Source organism: Callorhinus ursinus, unplaced genomic scaffold (genome assembly GCF_003265705.2).
Source record: "Callorhinus ursinus isolate GAN/ISIS: 27379988/994484 unplaced genomic scaffold, GSC_fseal_2.0 scaffold12, whole genome shotgun sequence".
Classification (NCBI taxonomy): domain Eukaryota; kingdom Metazoa; phylum Chordata; class Mammalia; order Carnivora; family Otariidae; genus Callorhinus; species Callorhinus ursinus.
This window is the reverse complement of record NW_027397074.1, coordinates 67,677,694-67,700,384: the sequence shown is the minus strand read 5'-3', so window position 1 is coordinate 67,700,384 and position 22,691 is coordinate 67,677,694. Positions and strand designations below refer to the sequence as shown.

At 45.1% G+C, this 22,691-nt stretch overlaps 2 protein-coding genes across 7 annotated transcripts in view; one reads left to right on the top strand and one right to left on the bottom strand.

The window, feature by feature from the left end:
- Window positions 1–22,691, bottom strand: part of SND1 (staphylococcal nuclease and tudor domain containing 1) — a 409,554-nt gene that overhangs the window by 96,519 nt on the left and 290,344 nt on the right. The window lies entirely within an intron of this gene.
- Window positions 1–22,691, top strand: part of LRRC4 (leucine rich repeat containing 4) — a 91,879-nt gene that overhangs the window by 39,110 nt on the left and 30,078 nt on the right. The window contains exons 3-4 of one of the 6 annotated variants that reach the window (XR_012380320.1): window positions 9,262–9,384; window positions 10,939–11,124. The exons of 1 other annotated variant lie outside the window; for it this stretch is intronic. Coding sequence is in view for 4 of the 5 variants with exons in the window: in XM_025865616.2 (XP_025721401.1) it covers window positions 7,730–7,806 (77 nt within the window). In the remaining variant the exon portion in view is untranslated. 4 more of the 6 variants (XM_025865617.2, XM_073899165.1, XM_073899164.1 and 1 more) reach the window with 4 other exon arrangements.

The window sequence follows — 22,691 nt, the reverse complement described above, 5'->3', positions numbered from 1 at the left end:
GGGCCCAGAAGGCCTAGCATCCCTGACCCTTCCAACAGGGCAGGACTTAGATCAGAATGCCATCACGTCTGAGATAAGGGGCCCCAGAGGGAAAAATCAGTATCACAAGGGCAGCAACAACGAGGGGCTCTCAGTCACAGCATCTGGGAATTGTCAAGAGGACCTGGGGAGTTCCAGATAAAGACGTGCAGGGAATACAGGCACACCCAGATGTGGGACGCACCCCCATCTTGTGCTCCTCACCCCTTACAATCCAATCGTCTCACTGTCTTAACCATCACTTTTATCAATGGCTCTCTCACCTAAATTATACTGCTCTCCCCAGCCATTCTGCCTCCCGAGAGCCATTCCAGTGGACTCTTAGACATTTTCTCTTTACCATCCGACCTTTCGTGTCAAATTCACAAGTGTTAATTCAGTGTCGTTTTTCTCTTCATAAGCTTCCCCCACTGTCCTCTGGCTATAGGTTGGACAATAGTACCATCAGTTTTTCATTCAGAATGAGAAACAGAAGAAAACAGAATACTGATGAAGTATTAGGTGTCTGGAACCAGACAGACCTGGATTCACATCCTAATTCTATCCCTTGTTTGCTTTGTGACCTTAGCCAAGTTACTGAACCACTCAAAGCCTCAGCTGTCCTATTTGTAAAACTGCTAGAATAATGAATCTACCTCACTAGGGTTGCTGTGTGACCTAGGGGAGATTATGTACGTAAAATATGCTGTAGCATAATGCCTGGCATATGGAGAGATATAATACATTTTTAACTCTTATTGTTTTACCATTATTAGTAGTATTATTGCGTGTAATAATCACACATGCTCATAACCTCAGTTGTCTTTCACTCCATTCCTGGCCTGTGAGATCCCTGAGGATCCCGTTCTTCACACTTCTTTATATCCAAGGACAGTCTTCTACACAACACAGGTGCTCACTAACCAACTCAGACTGCCTTTTCTTGTTCCCTTCGATTCCGGCATTAATTTTACAAATGTATTTATCACTAACAGTGGTCACCGGTGACAGACCATGAAGTATGTCACTTTTTGACATCCGAGTTACTTACAAATATTTCCAAAAAATTCATACCGTAGCTGTAATTTTAATGCAAAAAGCTGAACGAGGCCAGAGACACAATGAAAGGAAATGATCAAAGTATGGGGGAGGATATATTTAATGCCCAGATCTCCGAAGCACTGCTGGTCTCTGCTGCTGCAGCATAAGACCAAACCGGGAGGTGTTAGGTCTTACTTACAAACAGGCTTAGGTGCAGGTATAAGACATCTGGCACAGGGTGTCGAGGCTACTGCAAACACCTACCAGGGAGCCTTTGGGCAAAGAGGGGCCACCACTGCTGGGACAGAATATACATCTCTTCTGGATGCAGCCAGGTGGCTGCTCATGTTTCTGGCCACAGCACAGATTCAAGGTCATGAAGCTCAGAGGAAAGGGAATAGTTTATACCTTAGGTTTTCAGAAGCTCGAGAACAGAGCCTTCTCTCCAAGCCTCAAGGCCTCACAAAAGGAATACAGCACATCAAACGAAATAGCAGCGAGGGAGAGCAGCAGAAGGCCAGCAACTGCAGTAGGCCTGCAGCTCAGGCTGGTGGCCAGGGCCGTTCTCCCACCGAGGTACACATGGGGCCGCGGAAGGCCCTGCCCAACTGTCCCATGGGCAAGCAGATCACTGGGGCTGCCTCATTCTGGGCACTTCAATGCCAGGCTGCATGGGAGAAGTGGAACTGATTTTTGTACAAGACAGCAATAAACTCAGAGCCAAAAAGCCCGAGATTAACCTTGAAGGGAGAGATGGGGCTAGAGTAAAACTGAATGAAAGACAGCTCATGATTTCTACAACATCAACAGCCAAAAACACTTTTCATTTTCTATCTGCAAACTAAGCAAGAACAGAACTGTCAGAGAGAAAAAATAAACAATTCTATTGAACTTTTTGGCCACATACCCACAGGTAAAGCATTGCTGCAAAACAAGAATAATGTTAAAATAAGTTTCCAGTTTGTTCCTGACCTTTAGCAGCCATTTGGGTGGGGCTGAGCTGGGTGCTGTTGGTGGGGTGGTTATGAACTGGGGACTAGAACCGGGAAGAAACTGGGACAACTGACTGGGCAGCAGGAATTGGGGGAAAGACTTTTCATGAAAAGGGCACAGATGATTCCTGAGTCTCACTGGTTGAGTAGATAGATGTACCCACTCTACTCTGCTGTCACGATCTTGGTATTCAGAACGCTCAAGAAATCTAGAGATCCCAGTAGCTCTCTTTGAATCCTGGGAGACCACAACATGATTTAAATCCAGAAAACAAGATGGCTCAACAAGCCCAGGGAGTTAAACAAATCACGCTAAAATGGCTTCAAAATGTCTTTCAGGAGAGAGACCTCTGGGCCTGTGGTGACCAAATCCCAACCACTCCATGCAGACTCAGAGGCAAAGGAGGACCTGTCTTAGGCTGCCCCTCCACCTGCCAGCAGCTGAGCTTCAGCTCTTTAAGAGGAGGAAGCACAAGCAGGTGGTCTCCCTGCCCCTTTTTGAGTGGAAAAGAGTAAACATGTCGATGCACATTAACTCCTGTCAGGCAGATAGGCAAGAGAAAGGAGAGGGAATAGAAAAGTTGCTTGAGAACAAGAGCATTATCTCTGCTTTTATCATTTACTCCCTTTTCTTCTGGGCTGTCTCTTACTTCCCTGTCTCCTCCAAAGTAACCCCTTCACCGTCAGAAACCTCAGTCAAAACTGTCACATCTCAGCTCAGGACAGACAGGGAGAAGTTGTATGTTAAAAACATATCCAATGGGACTGGGAACCTGGGTATGAGTGCTACAGGAAAAACAAGAGGTGTAAAATGAGTATTTACTGAGTACCCTCTCTATGTAAATAGACATAAAGCCCAAAATCACAAAGCTACTAAGTGGTCTATAGGAACCCTAGACTGTCAGATGCTAAAGCCACTGAGAAAAAGTCCAGTTTTGGAGTTCAACAGCACTGTAACTAGAGGATGTTATAACCTATAACGGAGATTAGGTAGGAGTCCAGGGCCTGGGTCCCCCATGTCTTGTTGAGCAGGTGAGCAGGCTCAGGGAGTCCAGGCATAGCTGGTGTTTGGACGTAAAGTGGAGGGGCACTGGGCACTGGGGCCGCCATGGTAGCAGCTTCCATGCTTAGGAAGGGGGGAACTGCTGGGGGGGGGGGGAGGGGGGGGGTGGGGAACGCTGCACTAGGAAGGCTGCCAAAACAGGGCCTGGGCAGGGAGAGGCAGAATGTACTTCTACAGATAAAGAACTGTGTAGTTGAGTGTTTTCAAACCTTTAATTTTATTATGACCCATATACACATTTACATATGGGTATATAACTTACATATAACGAAGTTTCCACAAAACAATGGTTAATCTTGACTACATGTGATATGTTCAGTATCTCTTCCATTCTATTTCATTAAAGAGCTGAGAGGCCAGCAACTGCAGCAGGCCTGCAGCTCGGGCTGGTGGCCAGGGTTATGGTTTAGTGAAATAAGTGAAATAAAAAAGATGGTTATGACATTGAATTAAACCTCCAGTGGATCAAGGCCCTCAGCTTGACACTGGTGTAGACGACCTAACGGGTGAAGACAGAAGCCTGGGAGGGCCCTAATGGCCCTATTACAGAACTCAAAGGCTACACAGAGTACTTATTTATCAGCTTCTGGACTTGCTTTTGTGTCCCAAGGGATCAGGGGACAGGGCAAGGAATACTCTGTCCACTAAGACAGGAAAGCAAACAAGTGTTAACGTTCTAAAGCCAGGAGGACAGCTGCTGCTGCTGACCACTAGCTGAAGGAAGACACATACTGTCCACAGGAGGTGCTCTGCTCAGCCTGCCTTCCGCAAGAGCCTGGCCAGTAAGTCAACCCAGTCCCCACTGCACCTTTATTCTAACAAGGACTGCACTACTGGGCTGGTATCCCTGTTGTGCTGATCTGTTACCAATACGAAGAAGAGAAAGAGTAAAGAAAAGAAAAGAGGGCAAGAATTAGAGAAAACAGACCAAGGGAAAGAAAGTTGGGCTCTCAGAAAGCAGACGCCAGGCCACAGCTCAGCGCAGGCTGACATGCAGCAATGCCGAGCTCCCAAGACTGTAAATATAAAGTGAGGTATCACTGGAGTTCCAGAAGCCCTCCCCAGCCAGGTGAGAAAGTGCCTGTGATTCTGGATTGTGCAAATTTCCACTACTAGCTGTCTTTCCGAGAGTGCACCGGTGCAGTGGTGCCTGCTGATAAAGGACATACAAACTCCGCGGGGCTTCAAACACCACAGGTGCAAGTTAACTACCAAACTTACTCCTGACACACTTACAAGCCATTTAAAAAACAAAACCATTTTGTTTAAAAAATAAATTACAATAAAAAAATTCCATTCTTTTTTTTTTTAAATTCTGTTTTATTATGTTATGTTAGTCACCATACATTACATCATTAGTTTTTGATGTGGTGTTCCATGATTCATTGTTTGTGCATAACACCCAGTGCTCCATGCAGAACGTGTCCTCTTTATTACCCAACACCAGGCTAACCCATGCCCCCACCGCCCTCCCCTCTAGAACCCTCAGTCTGTTTCTCAGAGTCCATAGTCTCTCATGGTTCATCTCCCCCTCCGATTTCCCCCGCCTCATTTTTCCCTTCCTTCTCCTAATGTCCTCCCTGCTATTCCTTACGTTCCACAGATAAGTGAAACCATATAATTGACTTTCTCTGCTTGACTTATTTCACTTAATCCCAAACATTCTTAAACATTTTCCTTCCCTACTATGGAGTGTGCCAGAATGAAGAGATACTGTACCCTATGGGGCTTTTCAACTGATGCCCATGAAGGGAAGATAAGACAGACACCCTCGCTCCTAATCCATCTGGCTCCTTGACCTCTTTAAAGCCCTACAGATCTATCTGCCTATAGCTAAAAACCCATTATTTTTCATATCTTTTTTAATGCTTTCTGGGATATGATGGTTGCCCAGGACGACTTAAAATAAAAAAGAGGATGTGCCTGATTTTGTATGGTTTAGGAAGATAAAGTGCATCACTAGCTATCAGCACATCATGGTTCTGGTTTCTGCTCTGCCACTGACGAAGTATGAAACCTTTCTGCGCCTCATGGCCCCTGTCTATAAATTAATAAAGGAACTCCAAAGTCTTCCCTGGAGATAAAATCCTACAATTTTGGCTATGCCCTTTTGAGATTCCTCACCCAAGGCTTGACTCCTGGAGTTCAGGGTGCCCCCTTTCAAATTTAAAATGCTGGGCTATAGGGCATTCTATTAAAAAGAAATTATACATCCAGAGACATTGACTGACTAGGTCAATTAACACCAACACTTTGGTCAGTCAGCTATGGAACAAGAAGTACAAATTCTTGTTAATGATACGATAATGGCTATATAAGAGATTCTACTGATGGCTGTGTGAGAGTCATGTATCGCTCTGAATATTTTACATTGTATGTTGAATTTTATGATAATTAAGCCTCTGGGCTCAAAGTGTGTTTGCGTTTTCCTTTATTGGGAGCTAAAGGGAAGTGTAGCAAATCTGCCTTGGCTAGAAGTGACACTTCCCAATGGCACTTTGTCCAGCAAACAAGAGATCAGGCATTTAACTAAAGGAAACAAAACTCTAGTGGAAACAAAAACTAGTTGGAAGCATTAGTCAACGGTGCTTACTACATGTCCAGTGTGTTCACTACCGCATCGGATGCTACCGAGGGAAGGGCACAGGAGGCTCGCAGACATGATCTTAGGATACATCAAAATGCCGCAGTTCACTCAGTACTTTTCCCTCCCTCCATTTCACACACACACACACACACACACACACACACACGCACATCAGTGCCTACTCTGGGTTAGGCACTGTGCTGGAAGCTGAGCACTCAATGATGAAAAAGAGGACTTTATGACAATAAAGCTTAATCACTAGCAAGAAAACATTCTATCCCTCTACCACTGCATAAGGCCTGTGACTGGTGACTGAATTTACTATTAAAACTACAGGTTGCAGAATGCTAAGAAATAACATGTGCTAACTGGACTATGATAGACAGATGCATGTATGTCTGGGAGACTGTTGGTAGAATGTACTGGACAAGTCAATCACGGGGCTCACCATGCCAAATCCCTTGCTAAGGCATCAGGCAACTACATTCTCTAGCCCTTGACCCTGGCCTCTGTCCTCTCCTCACCACAAATTAGGGATGGAGGTCAAAGCTGAAGGTGGGGACTGACAGGAGGCTGGGGGAGAGAGGGAGAGCTGAAGCCGCACATGATTTGAGGTGGCCAATCTACAATCAGTCTGGCAGAGGGAAAAGAGCTCTGTCCAAATAGAAATGGGAGAAAACGGGTGAGCCAAAAAGATTCTCTTTCTGGAATTTGAACCCAGCAGTGTGCAAAACATAAGCGTATCAGGAGCCAGAGAAAGGAGGCAGTAAGCGGAGCGAACCAACTGGCATCCACACTGGAGCACTACCACTGGAGTCCTACTGTGGAGGGCCTGGGGCCACTGCAAAGCCATACCCAGCCTCTGGGTGCCAAGAGCTGAGACACTGGACCTTACCTGGGATCCTGTTAGATTTTTCAGGGATGTTCCCAGAAATCTGCTCTCTCCCTTACTGCTGCCATGAGCAAGCCTATATGACAACCTGGTATTTGTAACCCAAATAAAACTAAAACTAAGTTGCTTCTTAGGCTGGGTACTGTGTCACTCAGATTTTATTCCTCCCAACATCCAATACACTGCCTAGCATACAGTGGCACTGTAGATCTTCAAGAAATGCTGAATAAGTGAGTATTGGTGAAAATAGTTCTGAAAAGAAGTAAATACACAGAAAAGGAAACGGCTAATGAACTGTCAGGGTTAATGTAGACAGTTATGCAAATACCAGGAGAAGGGCCAAAAGACTCCCTGACTCCGTACATCCCACTTTCTCATGGTTACATAACACTTAAAGGAAAAAAAGGCATGCACAGCTGCACCCATCTGCCCCACTGGTCTTCAGCGCGGCACACTTGGGAGTGCAGCTGAAATAGAGACAAGGAGAGGTCAGCGCTGACCAGCACCGCCGGCGAGGCCTGAGGACAGAGCATGGCAGAGATGCTCAGTTCCCACACAACAAAGGAGGGAAACCATCCCCACTTAAAACCCCGTGTTCTGCTATGGGAAGCTGTGTGGCCACATGGAAATGCAGAAAACTGGAGCACATTTCAAGGGAGCAGTGGAAAATGACTCAGGGGCGGGGAGGCCTGCCTTTAAAGGAAAGATAAAAGGTGCTAAATCTGTACAGTTTGGCTAACCGGTGACTAAGAGGGTGACAAGATAACCATCTGCAAATATTTGAAAGGTGTAAACACGAGAAAGGAGGGAAAATGCTTAGCTGGAGAACAGGGGGTGTAATTATTAGGGGAAAGAAAAATCTGGACAAAATATCAGAAAAACTAAGCGTGGGGATGACTACCGGGTTATAAATAAGCTTCCTAATTGAAATGAAAATGCTGCTTTTTGACCCTTAAACTGAAACGTGGCCACTAAGCCCATCCCTCTGCTTAGGAGAAAGCAGCCAGACCAGGGAGCTGTTATTTTATTTTCTACATTTTGGGAAAGATTTCTTGAATAATATTCAAATTTAAGTATCTCTGCTTTAAATGTTATTCCCTGAAATTTTAATGCATTTTTTTTGTTGATTGAACCAGACAAAATGGCTGTCCTGGTGGGACTTTCCGAACAAACACTGGCTTTATCTGCCAGTATGTGCCATGTGCCTGGCTGACAGCAAAAGTGGGTCTGGGTACAGAGCTGGGTGACAGCCGGGAAAGGAATGGGAGACTACACCATCTCATCGAGCAGGAGAGCTTCATCCTTTGCCTTTAAGACCCTAGGTAAGAATGCTGTAAAAGTTTCCCAAATGGAAACTGCAGACACCTCTCCCTTCTTTTTAAATACACAGTCCCCTGGAGTAAACATCAAGGACAAGGCAAGGCACAGAAAGAACACCAAAATAAGCTTCCTGTCACACTGACTGCACTCCAATACCTTTGCCTGAGTTCCTGCTGCTGCAGCTAGCCAATTTATAATTCACAGACTCTCAGCAGAGATTTTTACCCCCAGATTCAATTAGTTCCATTTCTATACTTTCCCTTACCATCCTCCCCCCACCATCAAAAAACAAAACAGAAATTTTAAAACCCCACTATGTATAGAGAATAAGACACTTAAACTCTGTATGTAGCCTAAGAGAAGTAACATTTAACTATGTCCAAGTCAATTTCAAAAATACTTTGGCGTTAACAATGTTTAGACAGCTATTTCTTCCTTAAGCATCAAGAACAAAATCCAGAACTCTTAAGCCAATGGCACAAAATGCAGAGGCAGACGGGCCATCTGCCTAATTTTAAGGAATGTAGTTATCACCTGAATATACATATAAGACCAAATTAACAAATCACATTGTTAGTTCTCAGAAGCGTAACACATCTCATGCACCAAAAGCCTGCTCTGAGTTCTCTCTTATAAGCTTTAAATCAGAATTAATTTGGAGACCTCAAATTGCAAATGCTGTCAGTGAATCTGTTAACAATTGAGAACTGCAAACCATCCCATTAGGGCCAGCTGGTCCTACATTTCCTACAATGGCCCAAAGAGCAAGGCAAATTGTGGACCAGTTGGTTCCAAAGAGTTAGTTCTACATGATCTGAGGCCTCGACTCGTATTAAAAGGGTCAGAAATAAAACAAGGATTCTGCATGGTCTCAAATTCTTTTTTCTCTCCCTCATTCTCTGAACTGCTATGTTGTTACCTCAGGGGAGGCAGCATCTTGTGGGCCAATTTTGGAACATGTCACTGCTAAAGCTCTTTCAGGGATCAGAATAAAGGGATAAAAGAAGAATGAAGGGATCCTAATTAAAAGGATCCAACTCCTCAGCTAATTGTAGTCAGGGCATCAGAACTGAGTAAGAGCAGAGACTGAAGCTGTTCTTAGTTCATAATTCCAATTGTTAAGGGTTGACTTTTATTGGGTTGTTCTGATTTGGTAATGTTTGATGCATTTGTTGAGAGACCAGAAGCTGAAGTTAAGTGGGAAGAGAAGCAATAGGACCCAGTCTTCATAATGCGATGGGAACTGCGGCTTCCCTTGAAGAAAGGAAGGGGGTGAAGGGGAGGCATCTACAGAAAGGAGGTACAGTAGTCCCCCCACCACCCATGGTTCCCCTTTCTGCGGTTTCAGTTACCCATGGTCCACGGTAGTCCAGGAGCAGACGACCCTCTTCTGACGTACTGTCAAAAGGCTGGCAGTAGCCTGATGCTACATCACAGTGCCTATGTCATTCCCCCTACTTCATCTTATCAGGTGGGGATTTTATCATCTTACATCATCACAAGACACCTGAGTACAGTACAATAAGATATTTTGAGAGACCACATTCACATAACTTTTATTACAGTATATTGTAACTGTTCAATTGTATTACTGCTGTAAATCTCTTACGGTGCCTAATTTATAAACAAAACTTTGTGATAGGTATGTATGTACAGACAAAAAAACCCACAGTATATGTAGGGTTGGGTTCTATCCGAGGTTTTCAGACATCCACTGGGGGCCTTGAAACGACTCCTCCGTGGATAAGGAGGGACTGCTGTAGGTGCGTGGCTTTAAACATGTCTTAAGTTTCTCTGATACAAGTCATGGGCGTTATACCTCTAAGACAGGGTTGCCTTCTCAGGTCTTATCTCTAGCTGCTGTTAGCCTGTTAATGGTGGATGACCACTCTGGGATTACTGGAGGTAAAGTAAATGCCAGTTCTCTGTGTATCCCCGGTATCTGGAACACAGCTGATACTCAATAACTGTTTTTGCTAAATGAATGCCAGAGATGTTAAACCTAGCAGAAATAGATGCAACAAACTTGTTATAACAATGTCCTATTCAGAACACTTGGTGAGTTCATAAGGAAATCTAGTAACTTATTTCTAGGACTCTAAGGCGAGTGGGTGTTAAATGCTAAACCACTGCCCACTTCTAAGGAGGAGATGAGGAAGGGGGTGGCTTAGAGGCCTTCTATTGGATTTCTGGCTCTAAGTCCAGCCAGGCAGTGTGTAGAATTGGCTTCACCAAACTTGATTTATCAGTGGCTTTAGACACCAAAGAATCATTCCCAAAAGGAAAAAAAAAATTTCAGATGGAGCTGGTGCAGCAGATAACAATCGGGTCAGCATCAGAATAACCTTTTATAATTCTCCCTGTTGCAGAGCAGGATCTGAAAACAATGATTTTTAAAGGGAGGAAAAACTCACTGATTAACAAGACCATTCTCTCCCTGTGGCATCCTAAGAGCATGGCCATAAACAATCCAGCCAGGCTGTCTCTGGGGGTGTTTGGGAAGGAGGGGTGGGTTGGAGATGGCAGGCTGTCTGCTTCCCAATACACATATTTGTTTTGGGTTTGCTATAAGCAGCAGCTGCAATAATATCACCACCAGCTAGGAGAGGAATGAAACAGGCGGATGTAGGAGAGAACTGTGCCGACCCCCAATTGTCCCCTTGAGTTTCTCTTCAGAGCCCATATCAAAACAACAACCTCCTATGGACATAATATAGAAAACAAGGCACTGGAGTTCACAAGCAAGGGTCACGATGGTCTTTCCAATGACGAGAAATCAACAGGGCTCCAGCTTTTATGTAACACCGTGGCACCATGGCGACAGCACCCAACAAGCACAAACCCCATGTCTGAGCAACGAGGAGGAGTTGGTTTCTATGAGAACCTCAACTTTTGCTTTTTCTGACTTATTTTAAACATGTAACTTTATCTTTGAATCAAATAAAACTTAGATGTATTTTTTTCCCCCTTTCATTTTGGGCACTGAAGAATTCTAATCTTGGTCTTTTAAATTCCATGTTAATAGATAAAGAAGAGAATATGAATATACTGTCCAGGCTGATAGAGAATAGCCACTGGGTCGGGAGAAAGCCATAGGAGATACCCACGTGGATCTTGCAAGTACAAGCTTCCAGAAGGTATTCTGATACACACACCTGGCAGCCAAATGTAAAAGCTACTTACTTGAATAAATTTAGAGTGACTTTCTAAACCAAGCTGTGTTGTGTTATTTGAACAAAATGCTTCTGAGATGTGTGGAGTATACTTCCAATCTACTGCCTTCTTGAGCCTTCACTCACAGAAAATTGTTCTGAGCTTCTCCTCAGAGTGAAATCTAAATCTCTAGCGATCAGTACACTCGACTAGCAGAACTGCAGCAAAAGAAACCAGCTAGTGTCAGGAATACTAAGACCCCAAACCAATGGGAATGAATAAAACTCTGACAGCAGAGAATCTCTCACTAAGAGCCCTTTACCTTACTAACACAACTTAGCAATAAATAAATAAAAACAAATGAAAAGAAAGGAATTCTGAAAGGGCAAGGCTAAGGTTCTTCAAGAGCACAGGCTGATCTTGACACATAAATACATTCTATCCTTGAAAAGTAGCTTGAATTCTGGGCTGTGGGTGAAGAATGGCTTTATTTTTTATTTTTTGGTTAGCATAATGTAAAGGGGTCAGCAGACAACGTCCTGGAGACTAAATCCAGCCTGCTGCCTACTTTTGTACAACACATGAGCTAAGTAAGAATGGCTTTTACATTTTTGAATGGTTAAAAAAAAATTTGTGACATGTGAAAATTACATGAAATTCAAATTTCAGTCTCCATAAATGAAATTTTACTGGAACATAGCCACGCTCATTTGTTGTCTATGGCTTCCTTCATGGTACAACAGAAGAGTTGAGTATTTGTGACAGAGACTATCTGGCCCAGAAAGCCTAAAACATTTACTATGTGGCCCTTTATGGGAAGAGTCTGCCAACTCCTGATCTAAGGAAAGCTGAATGCTGGTTAAAAGAAAACCTACCCAAGGCAGAGTTCAACTTCCCAGGACTAGAACATCGGAATAGGTGGCAGCATAAGAATATCTTAAATAATAAAAACAATACTAAAAAAAGCCTACAGTCCTGTAACAGAGAAGGTTAGAGGAAAGGAAACATGGCTCAAAGGAGAGAGGCTGAGGCAGCTGACATGAACCACAGGCATATGCCCTCGACCTTCCTCTCCTGTACCTCATTTTAGCAATGTCCCTCTCCTATACATGTGAGCTTTCCCCTTTATTCCTGCTTTCCTCCACCAGACTCCGATTTCCCCACTCAAAACTTACACTCCATAAGCTCTAAACTTGAAGTTTCCAGAGTTGCCATTCTTTGTTCCTTGCCACAATGGCTTCTCTTCACTCCCTGACAATATACTTGCGCTATCATAGTTCTTGTACAGAAAGCCTTCACTCCTATGGTTTTGTACTCAGACTTTATCTTTCTACTTAAACTACTTGGAAAAGTAACCTCCTTACTCACCAATCTAATCATCTCTTCTCAGCAGGAGCCCTACTAGATCTCTACATGGCATTCAACACCGTGCATCTGTCCTGTAGTGCAACTCTTTCCTCCCTTGGCTTCTCTTGACTGGTGTCCTAGCTCTCTGGGCTGCTTGTCTTGACTCCTGCTGTTGCCCTCCCTCATGTCCTGGACCCCTCTCTCTTTATGCTCTGCACTATCTCTGGGAAGGCTCACCCTTTTTCATGTTCTCCATCTCTGTGATCCTGCAGAACCCACAGACTATCCTCTAAGCCACAGACCCAAACCCAAATGGCTCACAGACACATTCCCTGGGAGGTCCTGCCAATACCTCAAACTCAGGATGTCTAGAACCAAACTCCTCTTCCCCTTCCCTTGTCCCCTCTTCTGGTTTCAGTACTACCATCCAGTCTAAAAACCTCATCTCTGATTTGTCCCTACTTTATCCACATGACTCAATGACTTCTACCTCTTGTCAATTCCAGGCATTTCACCTCCACAGCTGTTGTACAGTCCGTTAAATCCTCTCAACCGTTAACATAACTCTGCTTGTTGAGGCTCCTGTCACTTCTAGGCAAGAATCTTCTATCTGCCTGCCTTCCATTTTGCCCTATATGGATTCTTCCTACACCTAGCTACCAGGTCAATTTTCCTAAAGCAAAATATGCTGCTCAAAGCTCTGTCAGCGGCCTCCTATAGTTTACCTATTATAGAGTCAGCCCTCCACAATCGTGACATTCTAGGCCTTCTAAAATCTGGCTCACTTCCTTGGGACCATACAAAACATCCATTACCTACTTGACAGCCCCTCAAATATGTGAAGACAGTACTTCTAGTTCCTCTCGTCCTCATGTCTTATTTTCTCCAGGCTAAACATTGCCAGGTCCTCACAAGATGCAGGCTTTGATTTCCTACCCTTCTACCCACCCATTTTTCTCTTTCAGCCCAGATAATATGAAGGGTATCGTCAACAGGAAGTATCTTTCTAGTTGACTTAATTAATATTCTGATGGGAAGCTGGGGCACATGCAATGGGCTGTCCCTTCTAATGTGCTGTTGTTGAGAGCCATCTTCAAAGGTAAAATTTGCTGCCTTTGTGGGATTGCCTAGGGAGGGGTGTGGGGAGCCTGCACTCCAGGCCTCCCTCCCTGTGACTGGGCAGAGTCGGACTTTTACTCCAGGCAGGACGCTGCCGCACTACAGACAGCTCCATTAGTGCAGGAGGAATCCCTGGGCTGAAGGAGAAGGGAAGCCCTCAAGGGACTGTGTGGGAGAGGTGGAGCCCGTCCTGTGGAAGGCCGCCTGCTGCCATGGCCTCCATTCCAGCCCACTTCCATTCTCTGTCTCTCAGCAGCAGCCCCAGGCACTGTGGAGACCCTGGTGGTGTTGTGACAAGCAGTCTATTCATTTCCTTCTCTCATTCACTGGGCTCTAGGGGATAAAAAGGAATAGCAAATCCAAACCACTGCCTAGAATCCACTTTGCAGAATTCAGGGAAAGACTGTTCTACTGAAGTGATTATTTTCCCTGTTTGGGAGACCCAAGGGAAAGAGGATTTCTGCATCCTTTACTTTCCACTGATGCAACATTGCAGAAATGACTATTTCAGTCATCACTGCGGCCAGTGGGACAGTGAAAGCACGGCTTGCACTTAATTGAGGCTTTTTAGTTCCTGTCACAGTGTGGCAACAGGGCACCAAAGCACCAGGATTTGAACTGTGATGCTGGATACAAAGCTTCAGTTGAAAAGCGGGAGATAAGGGAGGACAACGAGAGAGAAAACCAGGTACTGACAGACAAGCTTCCAGATTTTTTTGCAGCCGAATGAGAGATATTAACTGGTCTCATCAGGCTGTGCCGGTCTTCAAGAAGAAAGCTGCTCTAGTGTGCTCTCTTATTGCAAAACTGAAGGACAGCCCAGTCCCTGGACGAGAAGCTTGCTAAGAAGGGCATGCAGGTGAGGAAGCAGTGGTGGAGCACTGAGGGAGGGAGTGGGTGCTCAACTTCCCAAGCACAGCTCCCAGGCAGGCAGGCTGCTGGACAACGCCTGGTGCGCACCACAAACAAGGGCACACGTGTGCCTGTCTAGTTTGTGCACACTTGTGTGTGCTCACTTGCGAAAGGAAAGAGGGCTGGGGGCGGGGACAGAGAGGGGGAGGGGAAAGGGAGGCAGCACCGGAGCCACCACAGTGGCCGCGTCCGAGCCCACGGCAGGAGCCAGAATCTGTCGTAAGGCAGCCCAGATCAGAAACTGCTATTTGTAGGGAGGAGGACAGCGGGGCTGTACCTACCTACCAAGGGGCACACATACACTCAGCAGGGAGCATCTGATGTGGCAGAGACCAGAGACAGGAATGGTGGAGTCCTCGGCACAGTATATGGGGGGAATACAGTTTCATTCCAAGGGACAAGGAGAGGAGCCACCCCTTCTGCCTCATGCCCTTCACATCTCATCCAAAGTCCTAGGCTGCCTGCCAGTTCCCTTTTACCAACCTGAAAACTTCACTAGACGCCGGCGTGCTTGTGCCTTCCCGCTTACTTGTGTTTCCTGCTCCTCTCCACCACACCCCAGCCCCATTCCCCACCAAGCCAGACTCATCCATGTCACAAGTGGAAGGAGATGCCAACAGCTGAAGTCTTTTAGACTCCGGTTACTGGCTCCTCGGGGGGTGCAGGTGGTGGGAAATCTCTCCCTCCTGCCCCCCCTAAGCACCCCCCCCAGTAGTGCTTGCCTCCTCCAACATGTTCCTACTGTGCCCAGTGCTGGGGTGTATGAGGCACCGAAATTAAAACAAGTATGTCAGGGTGCACGTCTCTGTAGGGAATTTTGTGGACTCTGGGAAAGTGTATACTTTGGGTCGCCTGTTTTATGTAACTGTATTTTTTCGTTTCCATAGTTTTTCTCATTAAAGTAACCGTAGGTCGGGACACCTGGGTGGCTCAGTCGGTTAAGCGTCTGCCTTCGGCTCAGGTCATGATCCCAGGGTCCTGGGATTGAGCCCGGCATCGGGCTCCCTGCTCTGCGGGGAGCCTGCTTCTCCCTCTGCCTTTGCCTCTCTCTCATGAATAAATAAAATCTTAAAAAAATATATAAAGTAACTGTAGGTCTTCTAAAAATATAAAGCAAAACGGACAATTATGGTTGGGGTTCTTTCTATCTGGGGCCTCCCTCCAAAGTCTAGTAAGTGCCTGGATGTCCTCTGGCCCAAATGGATCCTTCAGGGTCAGAAGGCAATTAGATTTCCTGGCACAAGGAACTCTTCGGCTCTACAACTGTGGATGCAGGTAGGGAAGAAGAAGGCTCTTTCCATCTCACACAGCCATCCTAGGGAGGAGACACCAGCTCCTGAATGGCAGAGAGGACAGTTGTCAGCTAAACGGTGGGGGGCAATGAGGCAAATTTCACAGCATAACAGGCAAGAGAAAAACAAAAACAGAGAAGTGTTTCATATGGAGGCTGTTTCCCCTAATGTCACTAAGCTGGAAAATTCTACATTCTGTAATTCACCCACCCTTCGCAGACAGCTGCTCATGCCTGAGTCAGGAGAAAAAGGTGAATGCTTTTGGAAGGGGAAGAAGGGGTTTCTCCTAGCCAGCCTGGAACCACAAGAAGCTCAATCACCTAAATGATATAATATTTTGGGCTGCCACAAAAAGTGGACTCCCTTCTCTATTAGAAAACCAACTTGCTCCCTATACAGTGAGGGAGAGCACAATCAGCCTGCAGCCCAAAAGGGAGCGGAGGCCGACCCCACAGAAAGAGAGCTGTGTGCTCAATTCTCGCCTTCAGGGAGAACAGTCAAAGCAGTGTGGGAGAACCCCTAGGCACCAAGTCAGGTCCAAACCCCTGAAGTCACCTTGTGTACACTGAGAGAACTGGTACTTAACAATTGGAGAGGGCCTCAGCATTCCCATTTCTCTGTTACCAGAGTTCTGACTGAGACTCTGTAATGTATTAATCTCTGTAGATGAGTGATACGGTTTAAAATACTGCAGGATTTGGCTGCCATTCCCTCCCCTGGGGTCTCAAAATAACTCCACACAAATCATTTCTGCTAAACACTCACTCAGGCAGCTCTTTCCTGCCAGAACACACACATCTTATGTAACCAAAAGAGCCACGTAGCTTGCTGGAAGAGGAGGGTGTTCCCAGAGAGTGGTACTGTTCACGGCCCCGGAGGCTCTGCAGAGCTGGGCTTTAAACCCATCTCTGTCCCCGGCCAAAAGGTAGGCACACAACTCAGCCTGGCTGCCATGCCTGAGCTCCCTGAGCAAGAGAGCCCCCAAGGAGACGCAGGTGGTCAGGTCTGGGAAGGTCATCCAATCCGGGGCTGTCTCAGAGACAAGTGCAACCTGGACATTTAATGACCACGTACTAGGTAAAAGGTCGACTCTGATAGATTTGGGACAGTCATGAGGAATGGGAAGAACATGGCCCCCCACCTTTAAGAATCCACACAGTTCAGTGCAGATGACAGGTGCCGATATAGACATGACACAAAGCTACAGGAGGGGCAGGAAGGGAGGTGCTACACAACCCCTGACCTGAGCTACCTTCAAAGCCTCCTCTCTTCCCAAATCTAAGGACTCTGTGACATGGACCTAGCCCTTGCCTTGGCTTCTTTGTTAAGCCTTTCTCCTGGTGCTCCCCCCACTTCTCCAAGGCTCTGCTGTCAGACCCTCTTCTCGTGACCCTTCTTAAGCCTTGCGGCTTCACAGTGCTCTGTTCTTAGCTGTTTCCTACTCTAAACCCAACTCCTAGGCAATTTAAATTCACTCCCTGTGCCTCAAATTCCACTATTATTTGGTGACTCTTAAAGTTTTAATCTCTAATTCTGACCTTCCTACTTAATTCATTTGGATCTGCAAAAATCCACAGGCAACGCTCAGGGTTACCTGTACACGTTCTATTATTTACAAGCTAGAAAACTGTCCTCTTTCTGCCCCCCACCCTCTATTATCAACTAACCAACAAAATTCTATAGATCAGAACCCTCCTAGACAGTTCTCAGATGTGCTCTGTCCTCTTCATTCCCACCCTGCAGCCTCGTTCAGGCTCCCATCTCTCTCGAGAGGTGGCAATCACCTCTTAAGCCATACTTTCTGACTTGAGCTTGGATCCTCCCCAATCTAAGTCTTCACACTGGTAAAGCCAACTGCTTCCAAATACATACTGCAGTGAGAAAGGAAAGACACTACATTTAACAAGATGAATCTCATAGACAACAGGGTAAACTAAGATTAGGATTTCAGGTATGAAGTCCAAAACATGTAAAACTAATCGACGGAGAGAAAAAGCCAGTAATCTTGGAGAATGGCCATGAGAGCGCATGCCAGGGCTAGAAACAATCTCTATTTTGATGTAGGTGGCAGCTACATGATTTTGGGTTATATGCATATTTTCACACACATAAAAATTAGTGAGGCTGTATAAGATGTATGTACTTTACTATGTAAGAGTCATACCTAAAATTTTTAAAAGTGACAATGCATTACTCACCATTCATTGCTTCCTAGATCTTACCTTAGGAGTTCCTACCCAGGGGGCATGGGTGGTCAAGGATGGGCTTGGGGGAGAGGCTAGTGTTTGTGAATCTAAGGAAACTGTAAGAAATCTGTGTGTACATGTACTTTCTGAAGAGAAGACCATTAGGTTTGTTCAGATCCATATTTGCTTCGAACGGCCGTGACTCAAAGTTGTCAACAGCTTAACTCTGCGGTACAATCTAAGTAACCTTGCGGACACAGGGCCCTTTGAAGACGGGGGATCTGACTTTCCAAACTAGCCTTGAACCACACTGTCCCTCTCTGAGCTGACAAGACATCCAGATTAACCTATTTCTCCTTTTGAGTAACAATGCTTTTTCAAGGCCTTCTCTTTCCTTAGCTGGCCACACCCTTTTTTCTCTCCTCACTTTGGTGGCATTTTCTAGAGAGGAGGCCTGTAGGTTTCTAAGATGTGTAAAAAGGTCGAGGACCACCCCAAATAGCAAGGAAACTGAGCTATGGGATAAGGTGACATCTAAACAACTCAGAGCTGAATTCCATCAAAATAATCTGCCTGGCAAAGGGTGGCTGGGGGCTGGGCAAAAGCTCAGCAAAGGCTGTTGATGGAATGAATGAATGTGAGCACTTGAATTCACTGCCCCTGTGGTCCTGTAAAAATGATCAAGTGATGATAGTGGATACTTGGCCCTAATCAGGATATTTACTCACAAATGGGGTGAAGATACTGAAGATGTGCTTATTTAATATAAATTAGATGAGAAAACAAACACAAAAAGATTCAAATAGGCAAGAATCTGGGGTCAATGTTAAAACCTAATACTGAAAAGGGTTAACACCCAGTGTTCCACAGAAGATGGGGGTGGGGTGGGTGACATGGTTTAATACAAGCTCATGTATAAAGGACCTAGAACACACATGCAAACTTGGGAGAGAAACTCACACTGCCTAGCTTTCCTGGGTTTCCAGCCTAAAAGGAAAGTGGATGATGGCAAAAACACTTGGTATAAAAAAACAAAACAAAACAAAACAACCCACTTGGTATATCACTTAAGCACTCACAGAATCACAACATTTTATAGCTGGAAAGAACCTTACAAAAGGCTGAGCCCCAAACCTGTATTTTTACAGACAAGGGAACAGGAAATCAGAGAAGTGAAAGGACCTATATGAGGTCACAGGCCAACTTGGTTATAAGGTACAGATTATAAGCCATATCTTTTGACAGGCAGTTGTCCTTCCATTGTATCCTATTGGTTCAGGCTGAATGTACTTCATCTTACTCAGATTGCCTAGTGCCCCGGTTTAGCCTATGGAATTCTGGGTTTAGAGGTCTCTCCTGAGTGGGTAATCTGATAGGCTCTACTGGGCTTTTAAAAAACTGATTAGGAAATACTTGGTAGTATCATAGCTAGGCTTACATACAGTTTTCTGATATACATCCGGAGAATATAGACTGATCACAGAGAAATTAGGAGAGCAACGATAGCTACTCTAATAATCTGAATGTTAACTTCTGTTGTGTCAGGCACCAGACAGTCAATTAATTTATAGATTAACTAAGGCAAAGATAGGCTGAATACCTTGTCATTGGCCATGGGGTTTATAAATGAAAGATCCAGAATTTGGACCTATTCCTGTGTTTCTAGACCCACTAAAGTGTCTTCCTCAAAAAGGGATCTATCACAGAATTCCTGAAGCTGGAGACCCTTGACATTATCTTTGTCCACCACTCTCATTTTATATACGAGGGAGTGCAGCCAGGATCAGACACTGAGTGTCCTCTTAAATCATTTCCTATACACCACCTTCCGAGTGAGTTTGCAGGTTCTGCTTGCGCGGATATGTGTGGTAGAAGACCAAGAACAAGCTCAGCTCACCCTCTCTCCCTGGTTGAGGGCACTCACAGTGACTGACTAGAGAGATGTGACACTCCACAATGACATTTTTCCTTAGAACACAGTGGTTGGGTAGGCTGATCAACAGATCACCAACCTACTGGGTCCCTATGAGGTCCCAGGTATCAAAGCTCCAGACGAAGCAACAGTCACCAGGCAAGGTAGTGACAATGCAGTTACAAGGGTCCCACGATGGCAGAGGCAGCAGAGGATGCCGTGGGAACAGCAGGTAGGGGAGGACTTGTAGAGGGGTCAACTTCAGCACTCCTATCCTTAAAGAACGAATAATAACTGGCCAGAGGAACGTGCAAAAGGGCCAACTGTGGGGGTGTACTGCCAGTGTGTGAAGGGGCAGTAGGGTGCTGTGGCACTTGGGAGGAGGAGCAAGAGCAGAGTCTACACACGTGCCCTGGCAGGTCACTGGGGCCACTTCTGAGAGCCACAGCCCAGGTAAGGATATAGGAGAGCGATCCCTGGGAAAGCACAATATCGAATCTTCATGCCACAACTCGCTTCAATGTCAGAAAAGGAGCCGGCGGAGCAAAACACAACTCACTGCTTCCTATGCATTCTTTGCTGTAATTTCATAAAATCAAAACAGATAATAACTATTCAAACACTCGGTATGTATAACTATGATGTAAACACAGCTTTTCATGTTAATCGGATTTCTTTTTAATTAAAATTATGAACTATTTGAGGACCATTATCATAGCTTTCTTCTTCCCTGTCAATGTCTAATCATCAAACCTCTGCAGAGAAATTCAAAGGAAGCTGAAAAAGTAAAAAGGGGCCTTTTTTAGGATTCATCCGCAGCTTCCAAAATTCATCAGCTTCCTACTCCTATGGAGATGGCTTTTTCCAACATTACATACATATATCAGGCAACAGGGACTGCAGACAACTTTCTGTTACTGTTACAGAGACAACTTTCAAAACCAAGAGTAGAGTGGGTTAAAGGGGGACAGAGAAACTTGATTGACAGGAGGTCACAATTCGTTGGCAGAAGAATAAAGAACTTGTCTCAATGGAAGATCCGAATTGAAAAGCTTAAAATATTCTTTTAAAAAAAGAAACATTGTTCTGACATCCAAAGAGGACAAATCAAATTGGTCTCCTCCCTCAGTCTCTGAAAAGGAGAGGGAGGAAATGGTGGAGGAGTAAGTGCCAGTTCCATCCTTAATTAAGCTGTGTGACCTTGGCCAAGAAACTACTTTTCTGAGTCTCCATGTTTTTACTTGTTACATGGAGACAACCACCCTACCAAAGCCACAGCACTGTAATAAAGAAAAAGAACGTGGAAACACTCTAGAAGGTACGTATTATTACACAAATTGATACTTCTAGAGGATAACTGTCTTGATAAATTTTAGCATATTTAACCACGGCCCAAACCACTGCTTAAAAATGGCCACACTGGTGAACAGAGATCAAAGAGCCCCGAAGAAACCTGTTGGCCCTCTTGGAAATATTTTTAGGAAATTTAGTTAATGCAGAGTAAACCATACCTAATATAAAAGGATACCACAAGAAAAATTTAGTCTAGATAAATATAATTTGAGCATGCTTGCGATTCTAAAGAGCTTGGCAGGAGTAAGGATCAGCCAGGAGCGGTAGGGAGCTGCACAGGAAAGAAGGGGCCTGCATCTCCTAGATGCCGGCCTTGTTTCTGACTGAGGTTTGTGAAGCATGAAGAACAGACAACAGCTGGGAATTCAGGAAGAGAGTAAATCAAGCTGCTGTTACTCATGCTCCCGGAAAGCTACAGCACAGATAGCAACAAGTGATAGTTACATGAAAACAGAAATTACATTCCTTACTGATTTTTTTCCATTGTGATTTCAGCAAAAATTTTTTTCATCACTCCCATGCCTGCCACTATCTTGTGCATGATGCATCAGGGCAGCATGGGAGTGAGCTTTCTGGACGCCACTGTCAGTAAACACTGGTCCAACTAAAAAGGATACTGCCCGCTCCTGAACCAGGAGGAATTCTCAGTGCTCCCTCAGTTTCTACCTTTCACCTTCTCATTCACGGGTACCAAACAACAGATATCTCTGCGCAACATCCTCTGGGAACACTTGGAACAACTGTGGGAGTGGTCTACACTCTGCCCAGCGTTCCTGATGGCAGAGGGTGCTATGGTGTTTCTGAGGGGAAGCTGAGATGCTAAACACTCCGCAATTCACGGGTCCAGACAAGGAGGAAATATTCCACCCAAGATGCCACTATGGCCCCCTGAGGAGAGATATGCAACTCCAGTCTTCCCTCCCAGAACATCCTCACTTGTCATCCATACTCCTCCCAAGACAACAACTTGCTGTGCCCTATTCACGCTTTGCATTTCACAGTTTCAAACCCAGCTGCCCCAATCTCCTTGTTCAGGTCAGAATATAATGATTCTGGCCTAAGGCTGTTGAACAACTTAGAGAAAAATAGATCAAATGGAATGCAATCATCAGAATAAGCTATAAAGTAATTGTTGATTTGACTTGAGGTTCTAAGAAGGAAAATATGCTCTACTCCATAGTTTTCTATAGACTCCAAGAGATCCCAGCATCATTTGAACTGATGCTTAAAGTAGCTTTGGCTCTGAGTTGGGAGCAATCTGTTCAAAAAAGGTGAGTTAAGAAATGTGTTATGCCAGAGTGCAGGCTGTAGAGCTGCGAGTCCACGGGATGAAACCCATGCTCTGTTACAAATACATCTATAACCATGACATTGCCATTCTGTTTCTTTGTGCCTCTGTTTCCTCCTCTGTAAAATGAGAAGCTGGACAGTTTTCAATACTTGCTCTGGAAAGAAAGGCTGCCAGAAGCTGCCTGCAGGATGTGCCTGATGAAGACACTGGGCT